General features: G+C 45.2%; 1 protein-coding gene across 1 annotated transcript in view; it reads left to right on the top strand.

The window, feature by feature from the left end:
• Positions 1-753: 753 nt before the first annotated feature.
• The window catches only part of PRKCA (protein kinase C alpha), a 368,337-nt gene continuing 348,719 nt past the window's right edge, over positions 754-20,371 (top strand). The window contains exons 1-2 of the mRNA XM_004275403.4: positions 754-1,100; positions 3,910-3,941. Of these exons, the coding sequence (XP_004275451.1) occupies positions 928-1,100; positions 3,910-3,941 (205 nt within the window). The 5' untranslated portion in view covers positions 754-927. The remainder of the gene's footprint in view (positions 1,101-3,909; positions 3,942-20,371) is intronic.

Here is a 20,371-nt window from a genome sequence, read left to right as displayed (position 1 = left end):
CTTGGTAATTTACAAATGTACTGGCTGCGCTCTGCACCTGCCAGTAAGGCAGTTGTTAGCCTAGGATGCAAAATGATTTCTAAATTAAGGTTCTGGACTTGTAAAATCAAGAAAGCCTGATCATCCATGATTTAACTGTGGTAGTCAGTGAGTAACGGGATAAACAACCAGGACGAGTCCTTTAACCGTCCTAACATCCAAATTAGACGTCTATACAAGACGCAGGTGAAGCACAATTCAGTTGGAAGCATGTGAAAGTGCCCGTGTTCCTTAATTGAAAGTAGCTCCTTTTCTCCTGCCGTGTATAATAAACAGCGTGGTGGCCCGGGAGGGGCGGGGGTTGGATATTGGAGCCAGGTGAAACCTCAAATTGATGCAAGCTTATAAAAGCTGGGCTCTTGGGCCGGAAACACGGTGGGTCTTGGAAGCGGGAGAGGTAAGTGAGCGTCTGAGCGCGGCGAGCGGAGTCTGCGAGGAGGAAGACGGCGACTACGACGACGACAAGCTAGACGGCGTGTGCGGTGGACGGAGCGGAGCGGGCGGCCCAGGGGGAGGAAGGCTGGGAGAAGGAGGAGGCGGTGGCGGCGGAGAACGGGCCCGCTTCCGCGGCGTCCTTTAGCTCCCAGGCCCGGGCGCCCCTCTGTTTCCCCGGCGGCGCGGAAAACGCGGGGGCGTCGACTCCTCCAGCGCCGGCGCGCCCCCGCCCCCGCCCGCCCGGGCCGCGCTCAGAGCATGCGCGGTGGGCGGGCCGCCTCCGCCGCCTGAGTCGGAAGCGCCAGCGCTGGCGCCGCTGTCAGTGCGCGAGGGGCCAGCAGCGCGCCCGCGGCTCCGCTCCGGCGCGGCTCCGCTCCGGCCCGACTCCTGCCGCGCCTCGGCCGCCGCCCGCGTCCCCCGCTCCCGGCGGAGGTAGCAGGCGGTGGGGGGACCATGGCTGACGTCTTCCCGGCCAACGACTCGGCGGCGCCTCAGGACGTGGCCAACCGCTTCGCCCGCAAAGGGGCGCTAAGACAGAAGAACGTGCACGAGGTGAAGGACCACCGCTTCATCGCCCGCTTCTTCAAGCAGCCCACCTTCTGCAGCCACTGCACCGACTTTATCTGGTGGGTGCGCGCGGCGGGGCGCGGGGCCGGTCCTCCCCAGTCTTGGCCGCCTCTCCCGGGGAACTTGGGGAGCCGCTGGGAGTCCCAACTCGCCTGGGATGCTACGCGCGCGCCGGGCAGGACGCACGCGGGCGGGACTAACGGGAGTCGCCGGCCGGCCGCCCCCCGCCGCGGCAGGGGGCGACACAGGTCCCCCCAGCCTTCCCCGGCGTCCCAGGAGCAGACCGGGAGTCTCCGCGGGTCAGGGCCGAGCGCCGCGGAGAGTCGGAGGGCGGGTCCCCAGGGAAGAGTCTGGGAGGCGGCAGGCGGCGGCTGCGCGGCGCGGCCCGGGTTGGGGGCGAGCGGGGCCGGGCGCTTCGCGGGTGTGGACGCGGCCTTTTTGCTCGGGCTTGGGCTCCGGCTCCGGCTCCGTTGCAGCCTTGGGTCCTGCCCGCTGCAACTCGTACCTGTTGGCCACAGAGTGACTCTGGCTTCCCTGCCTGAGCCCGGGGAGAGCGGACAGGCGACCAACTGTTAAGAGCGTGCAGGGTGGGGGGAGCTAAAGGGAGCGGGTAAGCGGTAGAAGGGCAGATGGAGTCCTTTAAAATACCCCGCGTCAGCACGGGGTCAGGCCGGTAAAACCCAGCGCGTGAGGACAGAGCCCGTAAGAAAAACGCTAGCAGGGCTGAAGGTGTCAGAGTTCTGGTAACTTTCAATGAACGCAGAAATTAACTCGGGGGTCCCTGGGGGTTTACGGGGAATGGGTAAGTGGTGGGCTTTAGAGACGGGTTCTCTGAACCCTGTGAAACTAGAGGAAATCGTGTATGTGCTTTCTTCCCGTGAGAGAGCTGTGCCTTTTATTAACTGACCTTTTCATAAAGGTCAGTGATTCCTCCTCAATTTTTATTTGAGAAAGCTGAAACTAAAGGCAGTCCAAATGCTCCAGTTGGAGGAGCAGTAGGTTCTTTTCAATTAGGTTGCTAGCTACTCTGCTTCTTCTACTTCTTGTTCTTGGATGTAGGACACCCGCCCCAAGTCAGACATGTCTAGGGTTCCGTAACTCCTGCCCCCCCACCCCCCGCCCCGCCAGGCTGGGGAATGGCACCAGGTTCATAGCACAGAGCGCGCCCTGCCACCAGCCAGCTGGCATGTGGATCTTGTTGAGGCCCTCTGGAGAACGCTACCTGGATGCATCACAGCTGGGGAAAATCATCTCTAAGGGCGAGGCCCACAAACATGGCGCTAATCAATAGGTGTTTAACTTTTCCTTTATGTGTGGCTTTATCTGAATCCATCACACCTGGGAAAATCGTCTCTAAGGGCGAGGCCCACAAACATGGCGGTAGTCAATAGGTGTTTAACTTTGTGGCGTTATCTGAATCCATCACACCTGGGAAGGTCATCGCCAGGAGAGCCCCACCCACGTGGTGCTAATGAGGTGCTTAATTGTCTTAGAAATCAGCTCAACAGTACACTTAAGAAAAGCACAGCTACCTCTGTGAATGGTTTCCAACGTGTAGTCAGAGTATGAAGCAGTTGTGCTCCAGGGAGCACATAGGTAGTTGTAGATAAGACTATTTAAGTTCTTGGAGTATTAGGGCAGAGAGGAGATTGCATTTAGTTAAGGGGAGGTCTTCAGCCTCGTGTATCAGCTGTGAAATTCCATTAAGAGTGAACAGCTAGACTACTGATCACTTTTGCAGGAAGTAGGTAAGGTAGAAAAGGGACTTGCAACATGTATATCCAGGCTCGCTGAAGACTTTCCACTATCAATTGCTAGCCCCTGGTGAACTGACGTGGCATGTCAGGTCACCAGGTGTAATGTGAGTGGAAAATAAAGATCTCCCCGGCCTCTTTCTCCCGGAGTAATCCCTGAAACAGTTCTCTGCTTAGCTGTAAAGCAACCCTTTGGAAGTTCCAGGAAAATATTCCCCAGCTTTGTTGAGCAGTGGTTTTAATTTTTCAGTTTTCTTTTCTGGGTCCTTGATTTGCAAGTCATTTAAATATTAAAGCACTGATATTTTAAAACTAAGTGCATTTAATTATTTTCTGGGTGGGGATGACAGTTAATTATAAAGATATGTGAAGTGCTTTGTAAACTTAAAATGCTATGTAAAGTGAGAGATTATGACTCATAACCTTCTGAGAATTTTAATGTAGTTCATCCTAGTTGGAATGGTGTTTGCAATTTAACGTCCACATCAGGGTTTTCTGCTTAGAAGGTAAATTCTCTAAAGTAATTTACAAGAACAAAATAGTTCCTGAATGTGCTTTGAATGCCCTTGGTTCTAGGTAAAATTAGATCATAATCTCACATGCGAAAAATAGGGATGATAGTTTGTAAAATGTGGCTCCTTTAAGCCAAAGTTTAATGTTAAAAGTGGCGCTGCTTGGCGATATCTAGACAAATACTTACATTCACAACAAATGATGAAGCTGCTTGTTGTCTTTAGGGAGAAACAATTTTCAGTTGGTCTTTAGGGACCAAATTCAGCTTTTTTTTTTTAACCGTAAGGTCAGGTTCTCCTTGTTCCCTGAATATTGTAGCCAACAACTTTATAGTCATGTTCTTGCCTTGAAATTTAAGTGTTGATAACAGTGTAAAAAAAAAAAAAAAAACTTGAATACATTGAGACAGCTTAGGGAGCCTTTGGAGGTCAGATCTTAAAGTTGCATTGACCCAGTGCTCTGAGCTGTTTAGGCATGTTTTCCTGTCACATCATTGGGTTTCATGTACAAACTTTTAACTAGAAAGCTTTGTTACATAACTGGCTTAAGATGTGGTATCCAACACAAAATATGTTAAGAAATCTTCTTGTTTGTTTTTCAGGGGGTTTGGGAAACAAGGCTTCCAGTGCCAAGGTAAGCTGCCCACGTTGGATTTTATTTTCAGGTACAGCATGAAATAAGCATTCCAGACAGGAACAGTGTTTCCAGTCATCTTTTCTTTGATCTCCCCCCCCAAAAACGTTGTTTAGATGTTCTCAAAATATGAGGGCTGTAAATTTGGGCCTTAAAAAAATTGTTTGGTATTTTGCCTCGTAATCTGCATATAGAGCTGCCTTTTTCTTCAAGGGAAAAACCTTCCTGGAACTTATTTTTTTTGCCAAGAACATTCTTGTCAGAAACTGCTGTTTTGTGTGGGTGTTGAGAAAAAAATGAAATCACGGTGTGTGTGGCTCTTCCTGTTTTTGTCCATTTTTTACCTAGGCATTGGGTTGGACCCCTAATCTTGGGCTATGCAGCACGCTAGTGAGTTTCTGGTTTTTGATGGTCGATTGTCATCCAGAACAAAGTTTGCACGTTTTAAGGCGGCTGCAGCATAAGGCGCGTTATCTCATCTTACGCTCTCCATTGCATCCACAAAGAAATCCCTTTCCTCCTCTGATCTGTAGTTGCATTTTACACCCTCCGAATACCTAACTTTTCATACCCTTATGTTTGTTGAAACGTTTTTTAGAATGCCTTATTGCTTGTGAAGTCATCCCAGTTCATTAGCCCACCTTCTGGCTCTCCTATCTATATTATGTTTACTTAGTTCTGGTTACATTTCCCATCTGGGCTTCGGTTTATTAGGGCAAGTGGAAAGTGCATTCTAGCCTGGAAAATATTATACTAACAGTGTTTAACGTTAAGTGCGTTAGAGACACACAGGGTGTACTTCCTGTAACTTTAAAATTGTGCTCGTAAGTTGGTTACCATTTAAAACCTGCACGCTTGTGAAGTTGTTTCTTATATGCATTTTCTAAAGATTTTTGGATGTGGGGATTTTATGTATAATCAGTGTTCTACTTTCCTTTACGTTGTGATTAACACCCCTATTGAATAAATTTATTTGGAGAGTCACATTGAGAAATCAAGTTGAGTCCTTTGCAAAAGAATGAAAGGCGTGTTGCCAGTCTAAGAAATGAAAGGAAGATGTGACTCTTTCCACTTCGCAAAGTTGTGGACCTGAACTTTATAGGCAACGTTTGAAGTCTTTGAACAGGATTTTAGGAAGTTTAAAGATGTAACCTTGTGATTCGGGGCTAATGTGATACCTATATCTCCTGTTATTTTTGGTAATGTGTTTGAATGTGGAGGCCTAGGGAAACTCATAAGAAAAATATTTACTAAATGGTCTAGATAATGCACAAGAGAAAGGGGGTATGTTATGTAGAAAATGAGCTTTTTAAATACAAAGAACCCCAGGATAAGGTTTGTCCCTTTGAGACCTGCCGGTTTTGTTGGCCATACTAGGCTACAGCAGGACCTGAATGGTTTTTTCAGCATCTTTTGAACTTCCACTGGATTAGCAGGTTAATAATATCACATCCAATCACTCCCTTTTACCTTAATTATAGAAGTGCTACTCATAAATTGCGCAAACACTGTATATAAAAATGAAATCTTGTTTCCTTTCCCACCCTCAGGAATAACTTCTGTTTAAGACATCCATTCATTCACTTATTTACACATACTTTTTAAAAATCAAAATTTTCAGTCATTCTGCAGCTTTTTTTTTTAGCAGTAGGTGGTAGGTGTCCTTCCATATCAAAACATCAGTTCTTCCTTATTTGCATGTGTGGAAATAACAAATTGATTCACCGGTCTCTGAGACATTTTAAATGTTTCTAAGTTCTCTGTACTATTGTAGTACAAATACAGCTGTCAATATCCTTGGGCTCTAGGTATTTCTGCAATAGATACATAGAAGTGTGTGTGGATACATTTTAAACTGTAACGAGCACAGCTTAAGTTGCTCTCCAAAAAGGGTCCAATTTGTATTTCAGTATCAATAGAGTACCCCTTTCTCTTCATTCTTACCTATATTTTTGCTCTGGTAGGTGAAAAGGGCCTCTTTCAAATTCCATCTCTCGTGTAAGTTTGAGCACTTCCAACATGTTTTAGCCCCTTGTATCTGTCCTGTGAATTTCCTTATATTTGAAATTCAGGGTTTACAAACCGAACTATAGCAGTGAACGTGTGCTCTATGCAGTATTCTTTGCTTTGAAGAATTAAACCTGATCACTTGAATGAGTTCCCCTATTGTATTTACAGATGTTTAATTCACAGAAACCATTTCAAGTTGTAAGTCTATTTGTGGGGAGCTGCTTGTTACAGTTGTGTAGTTATGTGTCATCTGTAGTTTTTGACTTCTGAGCAGGCCTGTGCTAACCCATTATCTTGTTGTTTGTAACTTAGATAATGTTAGCTCAGGGCAGTGCTCTTAATCACATAATGGTTACCCAGTGTTTCCTATTTTGGTACTTGTCTCAGTCTTCAGTATATTCTTAAATGGTCAGATGTTAAGTTTTCTCCTGATCTCTAACTCAACTTTTCCTGTTGATTTGGTTTGATAGGCTCGTTCTTAGCAGAATGACTCGTCCTCACGTGTGCCCTTTGCAGCCCACCCTCTAGGGATGACAGCTGGAGGCTGAGGCTGCTTTTAGTACCCGTACTTGTCACCTGATGGAGGGAGTGTAGTGTTCCAGCTCTAAGTGTGTGGCGTGTTGCTTTGGTCAGAAGATAAAATACCTGCAGCTGAGTTTACTTCAGCTCAAAGGGGGCAGATGCTCCGAGTCACATATACATGGACTCGTTTAGCTTTAAACCTAAAATATTCACCATCATTTAGTGTTGAGTCAGAATTGGAAGAATAAAGAAATAAGCAAGTTTTAGTCCTTAAAACTGGGTTTGTAATCTGTACCATCTAGAAAGCATATTTTATAAGGGTGTTTCCAAAAGAAACATGTAAGGTGATTTCCCACTTCTTCCCTTCCCCCAAGATATAACATAAATGGACGCAGGAAGCTTTTCTGAAGAGATCTGTTGGGTCATTCCCGCTTTTACCTGTTGGACTCTATTCCGTCCTTACAGCACACGTGGTACAGGGATGCAACCCTGAAAATGTGTTACTAGGGCAAGTAACACAAGCCGATCCTGCGGTGAGAATTTGCTGCCTGACGTGGTTGGAACCAAGGGCCTTAAACGTTGTGGGGGGAGGACAGGGTAGATCTTGAAGCCGTGGAACCTTCTTCAGGTTCTTAGAGATGAAGACAAGCCGAAATGACAGGACTCGAATCTGCTTTACTTTTGTTTGGCTTATTGTTCTGTGGGTTGGCTTGATCTGTTCCGTGCTCACTTCATCTCCGTGAGGCTGCTGGAGAGCTTGGCCTTGCCTGCTTCTGAAGGAAGGATAGAAGCAAGCCTGTCTGGCCCTGGGCATTGAGGAAGTTGAGGTTCAAGCCCGGAAGGCCTGGGTCCAGTTGGGGTCTCTGTCCTGCTCAGGCTGCTCCCAGCAGCTGTCCGAGAGTGCCGGCCGCCTCGGATGCTCTTCCTCGGGGGCCGTGGTGCCCCAAACAGCCGTATCTCCTACTTTGGCTACTGGGAAAGGGAGTGAGCCAACTCGTTGCTTTCCCCCTCAGTTAGCAAGGCCCATGCCCTTCTCTACTTACAGCGATGGAAACAGCCTCTCAAAAAGTGACCTGCTTACTTGACGGGCCAAATAGTCTGTTACATCTGGCTAACCTGCTTCTGTTTCCCCTTTTTCTATTCCTTCATGGTGAATGTCACAAGTTAAAATGTACTGTCACCCAGGCTCTCTGAATACACGCTGGAGACAGCATCAGAATGAATTCCCACGGGTGACCGGGGTCTCCTGTTGTGGCTCTTCGTCCTGGGTGGTCTGCCTGGCACGTGCAAGCCGTCTGCAGGGAATTCATTCACGTTCATGTGCTCGCACAGCGCTGCTGAGCCAGGTTTGAGTCTTGAGCCGTTTCCCTGCTGAGCACACAGCAAATACTGTGCGTTGTGAGGCTAACTGAAGCTCTGTGTTTTTCCATCGTTGAGGGTGAAGAAATCAGCTTTCCACCCCTTTCCTGATGACATTCCATCTTGAAGGCCTGTTTCAGGGTCGATATTTTGGCTTACCCAAGTAGGACAGTGCTTGATACTCCTTCTCTGAGAATGAAAGTTGATGTTTGAAGAAAAAAGAATGGTTTCCCCCCTTTGGCTGTAGGAGCTGAGGAATCCCAGAAAACCGGGCCCGTCTAAGGGAGGGTGATCTCTAACAGGGGGTTGAGTTGGCAGCCTTTCAGAAGAGGATGCCTAGTTACTCGCCACAAGCCTCAGGGTTCTGAGAGCCAAGCAGTGTGGCCAGCAAGCGCCAGGAGAGGGTTGGGGGCTGGGACCCGGGCGGGGCTGCGTGGTGAAGCTGGCCGCCTTTGACAGAGTACCTGTCCTTCCCGTGTACTGGATCAGCCACCCCTGGACTCTGGGGCGGCCCATTGATTTCCAAAGTTGATGCCAGGATTTTCCATCTTCAAAACAGGTCAGCATTTCACGACCCTACTTCTCACTTGGTTACCCTCCCCCCAGATTAGAAGCTATGTGAACTATAGATGAGTGTCTGGTTACCTGTAAGTTCCAAAAAGGTCCAAGTAAGAGTGAGTATAATTCGGAACGCTGGAGGTTTTGCACTGAGGTCAGACTAAAGGGTTATTTCAACTTTGAAGATGAAATTGTCTGTAATCCCTAAAATGCAGGAAAGTGATTGAGATGGGCAGCTAGAACTTTCTTTTCCTCAGAAGTAGAGACACATGAAGAAAACTTAGTATAGGGGATTCCCCTTTGGTGCCAACTGTTACGAAATGATTTCTGATTAATGGCTTTTTGAATTGCTCTTCTTTCACTCGGTACATTAAGTGAAAGTGCTTTTATTTACACACACACCCCCCACCCCCCGAAGTTGATGCTGGTAGAAATCTCAAGTATTTATTTTTGCAGATGAATCTGACATGCAAATTTCCTTTACTTCTACCATGTGTCTTAGTGTCCTGAGTGTTCACTCTCCTGGAGGAGTTTTTAGTCACATTAACCCTTAACATGCTGGTTTTTCCTTCACAGGGCTTTTCAAGGTGCCATTAGCTGTCTGCAGAGCTTCCCTGTACGGATGGAGCCCGGCTCCCTGCCAGGACATTCAGTCTCCTCAGTCCCGCTGCCTTGCTTTTTCTGACTCATCTTAAGGCTGCTCTCCTTCCTCCCATCCTCCTGTCACTTGAAGGAAGCTGTACTTTTCCAGAAAGTGTGTTCTCGCCATGCTTTCTCCAACCTGTTTTTGCCCAGAGAGTACACTTGGAGTCTTAGCCTGAAGTTTAGCCTGGACCTTTTCCGTCCTCCCTGCCATTCTGGGTGCTCTCCCTCTCATACGACCCTCCCCCCGCAGTATTTCCTGTCTGTTTCCTCTACCAGCCCTGGGAGCAAGGACTGAGGCTTATTTCTCTGTCTTCCATGTTTAGTGCAGTGCCTGGTGCTCGGTTGACACTACGTAAATATTTGCTGGGTGTGAGATTGTGTAAATATTAGAGGTATGGTATGAATGTTCCTAGCTGGAAGGATCACAGTCACTTCTGCCTGCCTACTGTTTTTTTATATAAATTTATTTATTTTTGGCTGCGTTGGGTCTTCGTTGCTGCGCGTGGGCTTTCTCTAGTTGCAGCGAGCGGGGCTGCTCTTCGTTGCGGTGCGCGGGCTTCTCACAGCGGTGACTTCTCGTGGAGCACGGGCTCTAGGCGCACGGGCTTCAGTAGTTGTGGTTCGTCGGTTCTAGAGCGCAGGCTCAGTAGTTGTGGTGCACGGACTCAGTTGCTCCGTGGCACGTTGGGATCTTCCCGGCCCAGGGCACGAATGCATGTCCCCTGCATTGGCAGGCGGATTCTTAACCACTGCACCACCAGGGAAGCCCCTGCCTACTTGGAAGTCTAGTTTATAATCCAAAGTTATGTCAGCGAGGGGTAGATCTTGAGATGGCATAAGAAAAAGTGATTTCTGAAGCTAAGCATCGTTAGTCAAAATATAGAACAGAAAATTCTAATTCATGTGTGTAATAAGTTCTATGTCATGTTAAGCTTAATGAATTAGTACGATAGGAATAAACCACTTGGTGTGCCTGCCTTCTAACTTTAGAGAAGTATCTGGACATCAGAAATGAATCTTCCACAGATAAAACAAGAGCATGGTATGGGCCACAGCAGGAGGGGCGATGCCTTAGGTGGGGTACAGGGGTGAAAAGTCAAAACCAGTGCCAGGATGTGTTTGGTACAGTCGTTTAAATGGTTCTTTGCTTGGAGATTGCTAATGGCTGAAACCAGATTGTGATGCTCCAGACGGAGTAGTAGCTCGACTTGATTCTGGTGTTTTTAAACTTCTTGTTCCTGAAAGGTTTCTGTATCTTCACGTGAGGCGTGGGGGCGCAGGGGTGGAACGGTTGTCACCCAGTTGCAATCCCGTGACAGGCTTCAGTCAATTGAAAGAAAGTCGTGTTAAATGCTGCCTCATGCGAGACAATCCAGGAGCTTTCTCATTTCGTATACTTCTTTGCAAAAGCGCCCCGTTGAGCACAGCATATGGTCATTTTTAAAGGAGTGCCGAAGAATCTGCCAGGCTGGTGGGGTGGAGCTCGGGTTCAGATTCTAATCGTTCTGCACAAAGCACTTTTCAGAGCCAAATGGAAACTTTTTTGGTACTTACAGAGCCTGAATTTATATTAAGGGAGGAAAGAATGCTGCCATTGAGGGAAACACTGAAACATGTCTTGGTGACATAGAATGAAGGCCTTGCTGTCCTCGTGTGTCTGTCAGAATTTCCACGACAAACCCTTTATTTCAGGTCTCTCCCCTCAGACTGAAAACTCATGTTAGACTTTAACCTGAGACGTGAACATTTAAGGATTGGCATGGTTTTAGCTGTCAAATCTAGTTGAAATTACTACAGCTACATTAAAAGAAACCCTCTTAAATTATACAAAGGGGAAAATGGCTTCTGGAAATAGAATAGAGGGGAATGATTTGATTAATTGTCAGCGCAAGATAAGAATTATTTAAGAGCAAGTTCACTAAGATTAGCATGAGGACAGTTAATCTTTGCCTTCGTTTGCTGTGTTTTCCCCCTAATATCTATACACCTCTAGTTTGGGCATTTTGGGAAATACAAGATCATTAATTAACTGGGGTGACTTTAATAGGTAAGAAATAAGAGTGGAAGCCTGGGACCTGATGGTGTGTACTATAAACAAACTTAGATCCAACTTGGACAGACTTGTATGAGAAATGGGATAAGAGCATGATCCAATCAACAGCTGAATTCTGAGCAAAATTCTCTTAGAGATGATCTGACTCCTAAGTGCCAGTGATCCTGTTGGTGAAACCATGATGCTTGGAGTGATGAGTCTAGTACCTCGTGCACTGTAGGTCTACCATGGGGAGATTTTCCTGTATTTGAAACACAATAACAAGCGCCCATGTCGTGCTTACTCTTAAATACTGTTCTGAGCACTTTTCAGTCCTCATTTGATCCTCATGACACTTCTGAAAAGGTCCGCAGTGTCATCCCCATTTTACAGCTAGGGAAACTGAGGCACAGAAGTTTGGTAGCTCGCCCAATGTCACATAGCTGGGAAATGGTGGAGCTGGGGCTCGTGCCAGGCAGTGTGGGTCCAGACTCCGTGCTGTTACCCCAGGTGCCCCGCCGCCTGGTTCCTCTTGCTTTGTCAGACCTCAGCCACCTCACTGGATGGTGGAGGTATGCAGGGATGAAGTTGTTCAACTCGGTGACGCCCCTGTGCTTGCTGCCTGTAGCGGGAGGTTCTGCTGGACACCGCAGGGCAGACAGCCTGGTGGCATAGATGGAGACAGCTCACCGTCATAAGTCTGAACCAAGTAGGAGTCGACCGACATGAGGATGAAGATGTGTTTTTGGCTCCTTAAGAGGTGGCTTTCGATTTGGGCTTTGTAGGATGCGTGGGATTTCCTTTATTTGGGGAGCTGGGGGGAGATGCTCTAATGTGAGGAAATAATGGAGTAAAGGAACCTGAAAGCGACTTGGGGGTCCAGGGAGGCTGTGGTGCTGGCGGTGTTGCCAGCCCTGACCCCCCGATAGGGCAGATGGAGAAATGCCCGAGGGTCTACCCCCTGCCTGTCCCCACAGGTGGGTTCTTCTCTGCTAATCCGTGACTTTCTCTTATAGTTTTTTTGCGTTACGAGGGCCTCTCACTGCTGTGGCCTCTCCCATTGCGGAGCACAGGCTCTGGACGCACAGGCTCAGCGGCCATGGCTCACGGGCCCAGCTGCTCCGTGGCATGTGGGATCTTCCCAGACCGGGGCACGAACCCGTGTCCCCTGCATCGGCAGGCAGACTCTCAACCACTGCGCCACCAGGGAAGCCCCCTATTGTAGTTTTTAACTGTCATGCTCACTTTTCAGAAAGATGTTGCAGTTACAGGAGAGAACAGTATTACACACAATGTCAGATATGTTGTAGTTTTTGGAAAATGTGTTTTAGTAAGGGTGCTGCTCTGACACTATTCCGAGGGTCTTTGTTCTGAAGCTGGTACTATTGGTGGCCAGCCTGGAGATTAGGACTGGAGGTGATAACGAAGGCTGAGTTCCAATAGGCTCATACACATCAATAAGGGAAACAATAAGAAAGAAATAACATCACATATTTAAAACTGGCAGCACATTGTTCTTTAAAAACTGCACACTGGTTTATTCTTCCAGAATTTCTGGTTCATTCTCAGTTATTTCTTCCTTCTCCACGGGGCTAAACTGTGGGGAAAGTGCTATAACCCTAATCAGAATCCTTGGAAGGGAAAGGGGTGCTGCAGAGCACCTCAGGTGGGAACATAAGATGGGCTTTCATCTGGATTTCAGCTTTGCAAAATCGGAACTCACAGAAGACTGCTGCGCCAGTATGTGCTCGGCATATGCGCCCCCCCCCCCGCCCCCACCGGGAGCTGGCGTTCCCGTCCCCGCTCTCCAGGGATGGACGCTGGGGCAGAGGCTAAGCACTCGCCCACTGTCCTGCAGCTTTGAGACCAGGGTGATGGAGTGTCTGTTGTATCGCAGTAGTTTCTTGTTGGTATCTGAAGCAATACTGATAAGTAGCCAGTCCCTTTTACTCACGTTTTCACTTGTTTTTCCTTCTGTCAGATTGTCTAATAAAGTATGATTTGTAGTGCTGTTTGTAATTGGCATAAAACTCTTTGATTCAAGAAAGTTAAGCTCATGCTTGTAAAGGTTTGCGTTAGTTTCCATTTGGATTTGTTTTGAAGTTCAGTGGCAGTAAATGAGCTTAAATTATTTTCCCCCTTTTGAATTAATGCATACAACTATATGTAATTATCTTAAAATGTGAAAATGGGAGATGGCTCACTTTTAAAACTTCGGAAATTACAAGTTGATTCTTAACTGTTTTACAGTGTAGGGAGTAGTTTAAATCATACTTTTTTCTTTTTTTCTAAAAGGTGCTTAATGCAGTTGTAATCATGAAAAGTTGTGAGTTAACATTAATAGGTGGATTACAGAATGATCCTGTTAGTCATAGGCCTAATTTTGAAATCTTCAGTATATCTGATGTTTTCACATGGTGAGTTTGATCACTAAAGTGATTTTATCACTTTAGTTTTACATTAATTTTTTCAATCTGAGTGACTCATTAACATGGAAAACTTGATCATGCTGTTTTAATTTCAGTTTCTAACAGTTCAGAAACATGCAGGACTGATTCTTATTTATTCTTTAGGTTCAAAATCAAGTTTGGGTTAAGGGTCGAGACGCATTGTCTTACTTTCCCTTTCTTAATCAGAACCGTCAAGCACCACAGCACCTGCTGGTTGAGCGGAGTCTGATCATGTGATGCAAATTAACTTGCGAAATCAGTTTATTAAAGATTAGCTGTTGGGTGGGAGCTGGAACCGTTTATGCTTGAGATGTGCCGTGGGTGGTCTAAAACGAATCTGATGCACTGCTGTAGAATGATTAACAAACGGTAAAGGTATTGGAGATCAGATGATAACTCATTGGGCGAGGCTCTGGGCTTTTGTTCTTCAGTTACTATGACGGTGAGAGGTGTGATACTAATGCTTGTCATGATTAAAGCATAAACTTGAGGAGAATACAGCATTCATGCCGTTAACTTTGATAGGCTCGTTCGTGAACAAGGTGCTTGGCTAACTTGCCTATTGGTGGAGAATTAATGAAGTTTTATCCCAAAGTTGAGAGTACGTCGTCGACTTCTGGCTCTTGTTTGCATTTCCTGTGTGTCCCTTTTCTGTCAAATTTTATTTGATCTGTATATATTGTCCGAGCAGCCTGAAACTATGTGGAGACTTAGGATTAAAAAGAAAAAATCGAACTAGTAGAATATAGTCACGTCAGATGGGCGAGATTTTAGTCACTAAGAAGCTGGATAGCTCTCTTAACCATTATATTTACTATATCTGTAGGTAATTAAAAACATGCTTCTATTTAAATGCGGGTTAGTCATCTGAATGCATGTCCATTTAAGTACTAACCTTGGCCTCCTTGGTGAAGTCTGTAGTCACAGGATCAAGAAGCGCCGTGGTCTTGGGATTTAAAGCAGGAAGGGATTGTGGAGGCTGTATAACTGAGGCCCTGAGTTCACAGCCTTGGACCCGGCCACGAGGGTTCCGTGATGTGCTGTAAACCCAACCGCAAAACTGATCTTCATGCCCCAACTCCTGTAAAGTGGTGCTGTGCCCACTGCCGCTTCCTGCTTCCTGGTAGCTCATAAACCTTTGTACTTAAGTGTACTCTCTAGTCTTACATCTTAAGTTCTATTGCCAGTGAGTCTAGGTGCTCATCCCATAATCTATTGAAGCCTGAGGAAATCTGGAAACTTGGAGCAGGCACTGGATTCCTTTTATTGCCTTTGAAAAATGGCAGTGCCGTTTAGAGACACATGTGCATGTTGCTCTAAAGCCTAGGAGGTTTACTGAGTAAGGATTGTATGTTCATCTTTCATGACGTGGGTTACCAGTCTGGTAATAACAAACATCTTGTTTAAAATATTAAAGATGTGTAAGACTTTGAATTTGGATGAGAATTCATGGGCAAGGAAAATGGCTCTGCTTGAAGTTACATATTTGACTTTTGTCCTTCTAATTTTAGCTCCTCATGATTCTTTGGGAGCAACTACATCCCTGAGCTACTTAGTCTACTATTAATCTTACACTGAGATATTACAACAGCTTATTTTGCATTTTATATGTTACCTAAAGTACATATGTACAAACCCACTAGTATTAACCTACAAATGTACATATTTTTGGAGGCCCCCAAGCAAGATTTGAAGGGTGACTAAATATAACCATAAAGTTTATGTGGCTTTGCCTTCTGTAGTACAGTGACATGTTCTTAGAATTGAAATTATTTCTGAACAGTGGTACAGCCAAATATAGACGTCAAACCTTAGTTTCAGTGTTGACTTGAGGTTCTGATCTTAGAAATACATAAATATAGAAAATATACAAAATGATGGAACTGAAGTTAAACATGGACACTTTATGCATACCTTTTTCAGTATTTTCTATTTAAATCCGAACACAACATAAGTCTTGTAAGTGTTGCTTGGGGAATTTTCTTTCCTGTCCTAGATTTCTCAGTTGCTTTAAAAATGAGCCAGAAGTGATGGTTCCTATTTTTTTTCCTTGGTGAGTTTCCCTCCCATACTCTTGGACATCTTTATTGCTCCAAGAGACTTTGAATCAGATTCAAAGTTAGGAAACTCAAGGTAAATTATTACTGCTGATGTGATATATATGAATAATTTTGAAGATTTGATAGGACTTGTGTTAAGAGTAGGAAGTTTTTGGGGCTTCCCTGGTGGCGCAGTGGTTGAGGGTCCGCCTGCTGATGCGGGGGACATGGGTTCGTGCCCCGGTCCGGGAGGATCCCACGTGCTGCAGAGCGGCTGGGCCCGTGAGCCATGGCCGTTGAGCCTGCACGTCCGGAGCCTGTGCTCTGCAACGGGAGAGGCCACAGCAGTTAGAGGCCCGTGTACTGCAAAAAAAAAAAAAAAAAAAAAAAAGTAGGAAGTTTTTTCTTTTTAAAACCTTTTTATATACAGAAACCTGCATTGATCATAAGTGTATAGCTTGATAAATTTTACACCAGGGCCTCCTGTGTAACCAGCAAGGAGTGGGAAGTTTCTAGGCCACTTTTGTTTTTTGCTCCTTTGCACCTGCTGCTGTATGGAAGTCATAACTTGCTTTGAATAATAGCCTTCCTTTTCAAAGTCAGCTTTCCTGGGAAAATCTTTGATTCTGGGGTGAGGCAGTGAGTGGGGACTTTCAGTTTTATGAACTGAAACTTACGCCAATCTCATTTCATCCTCAAGTGATTGAACCATCCTTGGCTCTAACTGGAGTTTCTCATCCAGCTCCTTAAATCTTTGGAAGAAAGCTTTCCTTTTGAACTAATTCTGTTTCACTGGAAAGTTGAAAAATGATACAATGAATTTCTGTTGCAGCCAGCTTCCCCCAATATTAACATCTCTCATAACTGTAGTATAATTAGGAAGAACAGGAAATTAACATTGGTACAGTATTAACTAAACTATAGATCTCATTTGAATTTGCACCAGTTTTTCCACTAATGTCCTCCTTCTGTTGTGGGGTCCTGTATAGGATCCCAGAGTGCATCTAATTTTTTAGTCTTGGAGGTAAATCATGTTTTGTTGTATCGGTATGGTATGTCTAATCATGCATTGGTGCAATCAGATGCCTTCCTTGATTTAAAACAAAAAAATGAGACCACTCCTGTTTTTTATTACTGTTAGTTGCCCTGGAGTAATGCCAGTCTGGGTGGGGTCTGCCTGTGGTCACTGGTTGCTGGGTGGTTGTCAATGAGTTTATATTGCTTGTCACTGCCAGGCGTCTTATTTGCAAGCAGAAAAATAGGAATGGAAGCCACTGAAGGTTACGGATCTCATGCATCTGCCAGGTTTTTTCTGGAGAGACGAACTAGAAGTTCAGAGCTTGATCTGGAAAGCCAGCTTGTTCTCTAGACTGTTGTTGTCCAATAGAATTTTGTGTGATGGCGGGAATGCTCCATGATCTGCCCTGTCTTGTAGGGTAGCCACTGGTGCCGTCTGGCTGGTTAAGCCCTTGAAATGTAGAACTGAGTTGTTTGTTGCATTTATTTTTAAAGTTAAATAGCTACATGCAGGGGGTGGCTATATGGTATTGGAGAGTTCAGGTTTAGCGCATCCTTAGGGAGGGAAATTGGATCATACCTTTTAAACCTTTCATTGTAAAATAAAATGCAAATGTATAAAACCACACAGAAAATGTATGGTGTAATGAATGGCCATAAAGCCACCGTTGCTTGTAACTGCTCCCCAGCTCAAGCAGGAGAGCCTGACTCGTCCGCATTTGCTTCGTTTCTTCCCCCAAAGTGACTACTTCGTGACTTTTAGATCCATCACTTCTGTGTGTTTCGTTTAGTTCTATCATGGGGTTATCCCCAGATACTGTAGTTTAATCTTGCACGTTTAAAAATAATTGGAAATGTCCTTAAGTCTCTCTATAACTTCCCCATTTCCTTATAACTTACCTGGAGGCGTCCCTGGGTTTTTGGACCTGTAGAGTTTCCCACAGTCAGAATCTTGGTAACTAGATGCTCATAGTACATCATTTTCCCCTGTATTTCCTGCAAATTGGCAGCTGGATCCAGAGGTTTGATTGGATTCGAATTTAATTTGGGTTATATAGTTTAAGATGCCTTTATAAGGTCACATGCATGTTAGTTACACGTATATTAATGCGGAAAGACCATGAATGGAGTTTTCCTATCAAAGTATCCAACACTGAGAAGTGAATATAAACCAATTGAACTAGTTAAGTTTTAGGGAGTATGGTAAGCCACCTGGGCACATGTGCTGCATGCTACTTGTGGGAAGACTTGGTTGTCGGAGGTTCTCGAAGTGTGCAGTGTTCGTTGCACCTCTGTGCGAATTTTACTGTTACCCAGTACTTCTGTGGGCAGGAAGTGTGTGTGTGGATGTGTCTTTTCTGTGGGTGGTGGAAATAATTACTGATTGAACTTATACAGCCATTTGCTTGTCAAACCTCACCTACATGACTGTCCATATGGTCGTCTTGTTCCTGGTCTTGACATCCAACCTAAGATCAAAATCGGGTTTTATAGTTATTCTACACTGGGACATGTGGGCGCAAAGAGAATAAGCGTGTGAGGCGAATTCGGTGTCGTCCTCTTTGGGGAAGATTGTCACCTCCCTGGATCTGCTGTGGACAGAACCATGTACTAGCTGTTGATACGGAGGAGGGCTTTCATAAAAGTGAACAGACTGAGTCTTATCAGGGAGTTTAAAATATAACTGGGTAAGGATGACTTAGACACATAGAGCACTGAAGAGTACTTCAAAAAAAGTCAACATGTGTAAGTTAAAGTGTAAAAGTTAAGAGACCTTCCAGTGATAAACGAGCACTAGACTGGAAGATAGGTAATCTTGCTTTTAAATCCAGTTTAGGCCTCTTCCCTCGTTGCAGTGGGGGGGTTGGGTTCTATTCGGGGTAGCAAGTATGTAACATTCTTTTGCCGGCTGCTGTGGCAGGTACCATGGGTCTCTTTCGTGGTCCTCTTTCAACTTCATCCTCAAGTCGGGGCTCCAAGTAGCTGTTACCTAGCAGTTGGTGGGCATTGACATGGGAGGCCAAACCTCATCCTGGGCCACCTGCTTTCTAAGCATCCTGTCAGCTGTTGATCTTCTGATGCTGGAGATAGGAAGCACTACCTCACCTTGCTACTGGGTGTTTGTATATCCCCCTTCTCTTAATTATTCCATTGAAGCACAATATCTCAGAAAAATAATCTATAGTAGTGAATTTTTTTTCTAAAAATATTATCATTGAAATGCTGAAAATTTCATGTGATTGATGGGAATTGGCCTTCAGCCAGGAATTGAGTTGGTTTTGGATGGAAAAACCCGATCCTCCCTTGATGTTTTTCTTTATTGGCAGCGTGTAGAATGTTAAGATTTTCTGACTTCTGTTGGGTCCAAGCCAGTGTGTTTTTTTTTTTTTTTACTAAATTATGTGAACTTTTTACGGTTGAAATCTGGTATTTGTGGCCTTTTACAGAGCTCCGTGACCCAAATAATCGCTCTGGAGCCCCTTTCTGATCTGGAGAGGAAATAAACAGTGGGAGTAGAACTTTGTTTCACCTTGTAGGAGCCATAAGGCTGAAATAATGGTACCCTGACCCCAGTGATGCTTGATGATAGTGGGATTCAGACATGCATAGGAGAGGAAATCACGGTGGACGCAAATCAGGATGCAGTGTTCCTAAAACAGTTTGAGCACAGTTGAGGGAGAGGAGAAAAGCCCTAAAGGGTGGGTGGTTATGATTTTTTGGGGGAAAGCTTGCTTACAATCCTTTGAGCTAGATAGAGCCCTAGGATTACTGTTGAGTTTATAGGACCGCATGCTTTTGCATGCACAAATCCTATTTGTGCAAATTTGACCTTTTAAAGTTTCCATTACTGTCCCCCTATCCCCTTAAATAAAGCTGACCTTTGAACTTTTAGGTTTTATGGCTGAGAAGGCTCTGAGACCTACATCTATGGTTGGCTACCATCCACCTACTCATCTAATCATGTAGTCAGTGCGTATTCTCTACCAGGCACTGAGCTATTGCTGGGAATCATAGTACCTAACATTTATTGAACATGGCCTTTGTGTGGCCCAGTGCTAAGCACTTTATACGTAATTTTTACTATTTAACCTTCATAACCACTGAGGGCAGGTTGTTTTTAGCAGGTTAAGTATTGCCTGAATCTTACAACTAAGTAACTGGGGTTAGGTTTATATTTGAATATAGATCTTGATCAGTGATTCACTGCTTTTTTTTTAATTGTTTTTGGCTGCATTGGGTCTTCGTTGCTGTACGAGGGCTTCTCATTGTGGTGGCTTCTCTTGTTGCAGAGCACAGGCTGTAGGCACGCGGGCCTCAGTAGTTGTGGCACGCGGGCCTCAGTAGTTGTGGCATGCGGGCTTAGCTACTCCGCAGCATGTGGGATCCTCCCAGACCAGGGCTCGAACTCGTGTCCCCTGCATTGGCAGGCGGATTCTTAACCACTGCGCCACCAGGGAAGCCCCCACTTTATTCTTTCACATGGATTCTTCTGAGATTTCATCCAGAAAGTTTTTGAAAGTTACATTCTTCGTGGATTTGTATATTTAAAATAAAACAAATCCCCCATTTTTACAACTTGGATCCAGATGTTGTTTTCCCTCCCCACTACCCTCCCACCCAGTCCTTCATAATAAAACAGAAAAATCTGTAAGAACATGCTCTTTAACTTCCTATCTTATATCCTGGTGTTATATGATGCTATGAAACAAATGCAGTCATACCTAGCAAACATTCAGCTGAGGTTTTAAAGATACATGGAGTAGATTTACATTTAAAATAGTAATCCAGTCATTTTAC

This window comes from Orcinus orca, chromosome 19, assembly GCF_937001465.1.
Source record: "Orcinus orca chromosome 19, mOrcOrc1.1, whole genome shotgun sequence".
Lineage (NCBI taxonomy): Eukaryota > Metazoa > Chordata > Mammalia > Artiodactyla > Delphinidae > Orcinus > Orcinus orca.
This window is presented reverse-complemented; position numbering and strand designations above follow the sequence as displayed.